The sequence below is a fragment of the Pygoscelis adeliae genome, unplaced genomic scaffold, assembly GCF_000699105.1.
Source record: "Pygoscelis adeliae isolate BGI_AS28 unplaced genomic scaffold, ASM69910v1 Scaffold448, whole genome shotgun sequence".
NCBI classification, from domain to species: Eukaryota; Metazoa; Chordata; class Aves; order Sphenisciformes; family Spheniscidae; genus Pygoscelis; species Pygoscelis adeliae.
Window position 1 is genome coordinate 284240 of NW_008825288.1, and position 3632 is coordinate 287871.

At 57.7% G+C, this 3632-nt stretch overlaps 1 protein-coding gene across 1 annotated transcript in view; it reads left to right on the forward strand.

Moving 5' to 3' along the window:
* The window catches only part of CDH22 (cadherin 22, type 2), a 60332-nt gene extending 58595 nt beyond the window's left edge, over positions 1–1737 (forward strand). Inside the window, exon 11 of the mRNA XM_009329917.1 lies at positions 1199–1737. Within this exon, the coding sequence (XP_009328192.1) occupies positions 1199–1737 (539 nt within the window). The remainder of the gene's footprint in view (positions 1–1198) is intronic.
* The last annotated feature ends 1895 nt before the right edge of the window (positions 1738–3632 follow it).

A 3632-nucleotide genomic window follows, 5' to 3' on the forward strand; every position in this document is an offset into this window, starting at 1 on the left:
GGCAGGTGGGCTGCTGCCTGGCGGAGGCTGGAGAGCTGCTGGCTTGCTCCCCACCTCGCTGGGTGGGGGAGCTGCCAAGAGCTGCTCGCAGGCTGCTGTGCTGTGCTCACAGCAGGCATCTCACAGCAGATGGGGCGCGTGTGCATCCCAGCACAGTGGCCAAGGGCAGCAGGTGTTGGGCACGCAGTTGTGCTCTTACCTCAGAGTGCTGGGAGGGTCAGTTTTAGAGTGTGCATGAGCACATGGGCAGGCCGCGGAGCTGGGGTGCTCACAAACCAGAGCATTGCCCAGGTTGGGACCTGCACCCTGGGAACGCTGCTGGCTGCCCCTGCCACACTGGCACAAGCTTGTGCTGGGCCGTCACGGCACAGTGTGAAGGTGCAGGGGAGGTGTGGGCTTGTGTGCACGTGGGAAGGGGCTCTGACAGGGGTGTTGCAGTGCCCTCAGGTTTAGCATAGGGCAGTTGATGGATGCTGCTGCTGAAAGCCTTTCAGTATCGGTGCTGGCTCACAACTGGCTCCTGAGGGCTGTCCAGACATCTGCGGAAGCCAGTGCGTTGTTCAGTGAAGTCTCTTCTCCTTGGCACATCTCTGCTCCCCGTCTCCTGCTGTGTCTCCATTTAGAAAACCCTTTCCCACAGGGTGCGCTTTACACTGGTTTCATTTTCCAACGCAGTGCAAACAAATTTCTGCCTAATTGCCCAAACGAATAAAGTGCACATCGGTGCTTTAAAGGTGATGCGATGAATGGATGATGATCCAGGACACATCTGCGGCTCGTTGCTCAGGCTCTGTGCCATCTGCTCCACATTCACTCTCCCAACATTTGGCTGCTGCTGTGATTCATGCACCCCCTTTTCCTACTCATCTTCTGCAGAATCCATCCGTTTGTCCAGCTGTGCGTTCATCCATCTGTCCTTCCTGTCTCAGTGGTCGTGGTGCATGGGAAAGGAAGCTCCTGGTCTGCACTGGAGCCCAGGCAAACCTCTCTCCCAGCCAGTGACACAGCACAGCTGCTATTTGATGAGCCTGGCTGATAGGAACCAGCTGGCATGCCAGCAGTCTCAGCTGCAGGGCTCGCTGTGCTGGAGGGTGCTGTGCCTCTGCACCCTGCCACCAAGCACGGGCTGTCCTTGCCCCTGCAGAAGCACAGCTTGCACAAGCCCCTGCGCCCGTCTGACCGTCTCTTCCTTTCCCAGTGCTGGTCCTTCTGATCCTCACACTGAAGCGACACCACAAAAGCCACCTGACATCTGAGGATGACGAGGACATGAGGGACAATGTCATCAAATACAACGATGAAGGGGGTGGTGAGCAGGACACAGAGGCCTATGACATGTCAGCCCTGCGCAGCCTCTACGACTTCAGTGAGATCAAAGGTGGTGATGGAGGCGGGGGGCCAGGAGAGGGGGGCCCGAGCGGAAACCTGGCCTCCGAGCTCCACGTCCTCCCGCAGTGGGTGCAGAGCCCGGACCTAGACTTCTCCGTGTTCAGAGACTATATCTGCAAGAAGGTGGAGCAGGCAGATGAGGACCTCTCCGTGCCGCCCTACGACTCGTTCCAGACCTACGCCTTCGAGGGCTCGGACTCCCCCGTGCCCTCCCTGAGCTCCATCAACACCTGGTCCAGCGGCTCGGAGCAGGACTTTTCCTACCTGGGGGGCTGGGGGCCACGTTTCCGGCAGCTGGCAGCGCTCTACGCTGGGCGCAGGGGCGAGGAGGACAGCGAGGAGTCCTAGCTGTCCTGCCAACCCCCCATGAGGCTCCCAGCGCCTCCTGGACCAGGGCTCTGTGCCACAAGGGGACAGCGTGCGCCTCCGGCCAGGCTCCATGGCTGCTGGAGAGGGGCTGCACTGCGGAGCCGGGGAGCACTGGGTGATATGCTCCTCGGCAGCTGCCTCCTGTTTGGGGCGCTTCTGCACCCACACGGCGAGGCTGGAGTGCCCGAAGGAGCCACTGTGGCCGTCGTCATCTCCTTATTACCAGTCTCCATTAAAGCACTACGCATTAATTTAAGAAAATCTAATTCAAGAGAGTTTGGAGGGGGTTTCTCCCCCACAAATTATCATTTAAATAGATCTGTTCAGTGAGCCCAGCTCAGGAGAGTAAGAGCAAACCGGGAGCCTTTTGTTGTCTAAATTGTTTTTGTTACTTGAGTCAGAGCATTTGAAGTGCTTTGATTTCTTTAAGAGCTTTCCTTGCAGAGGGAAACAAGCTTTTAACTTCTGTTCAGCTTTTTCCCCCCTTTAGGTTCCACTTGCTTTTTGGAGTCCTCCTTCTCTCTGTGCATAGGTTCCTCTGCAGCACCCAGCTACTGGTGCAGTGTCAGAGGGAGCATGCCACGCTGGGGATGCACGTGCTGGATGCGGGCTCCAAGGTCGTCCTGCACAGAGCGACGGCTGCACTAGAGTTCGCTTCAAAACACACTTCGCCTCTGAGCTGCAATTGCTTCGCCTCTCAGTTCTTAGACCTCTCTTGTGGTTATCAAATATGCTTGTGATTTGAAGGGGCTCTCCCTCCCTGCCCAGCAGGTGTTGTCTGTGAGGTCCTGATGTGCCCCACGGCCCCACTGATGGACAGGGACATCCCGCCCACCGCCGAGGCATGGTGCTGTGACCTGAGCCACAGAGCAGCTGCGGTGCTGGGGAGTGCCGTCAGAGGGGCGCGGAGTGGCACTGCCTGGGTTGGCTCTGCTAGCCCCTCGGGGCAGGCTGGGCCCAGGTCTGCAGGGCTCTCAGCCAAGTGTTAGCTTTCTACCAAATGGCGTGGGCTGTGCAGGGCAGAAGGCAGGACGTTGGCGTACCCTGGCCTTCAGTGGTGGGGGAGAGCTGCATGCCGGCTACAGGACCATGCTGTAGGGCATGAGAGAACCCCAAACCAGCCCCCTGGTTTGCAGGGATAATTCCTGCTTACACCCAGCTGACAGCAAAGCATCACCATCGGCGATAGAAAAACCATCCCCAGGATGTGTGCATGAGGCCAGGTCCTGCTGGTGCTGTTGTGTGGCCAAGCTGGTTGCTGCAGGCTGGGCAGCGGGTCTGTGACACCTTGGGGTACCTGGGGTGTCCCCACCCCAGCATAGTGCCCTGCAAGAAACCTGCATGAGCTCCTGCAGCAGGGCCGCCTTTGCACGAAATCTCTGGTTTTGAGAGGCAGGTCAGGAGGAGGCCAGCAGGATGTGCAGTTGCTCCTCGGGCTGCAGATGATGCTGGAGGAAAGCGCTCAGGGCCCTGCGCTTTTCCAGCCTGCTGACTTCCCCAGGGGTAAATTGAGCAGCACGTTGAGCAACACCCGCAGGCAGCTTCTCAGGTTGTGCTGGCTAGTGCAGCTCCTTATCTGTTCATGTTGGATAAAAATATCAATTATATCATTGATAGATAACTGATAAGGTCTCCCAAGGCCTGACACATCCTGGGCTTGTCATTGGGCTTGTCCTTTTACTTTAGCCACAGTGTTTTCTATCCTTGGAGAAGGTTTAGATGTAAATGTACATGCGTGTTCATTTTTTACTGTGTTTTGCTTCCCGGCTGCTGGTGTTGGTCCTTTGGCTGCAGCATGAGACCTGACAGTGGAGAGGGGCAGGGCGCGTCTTTCCGTAGCTCCTGCCCTTGGCTGCTCCCGCCCCGCGCTGCGC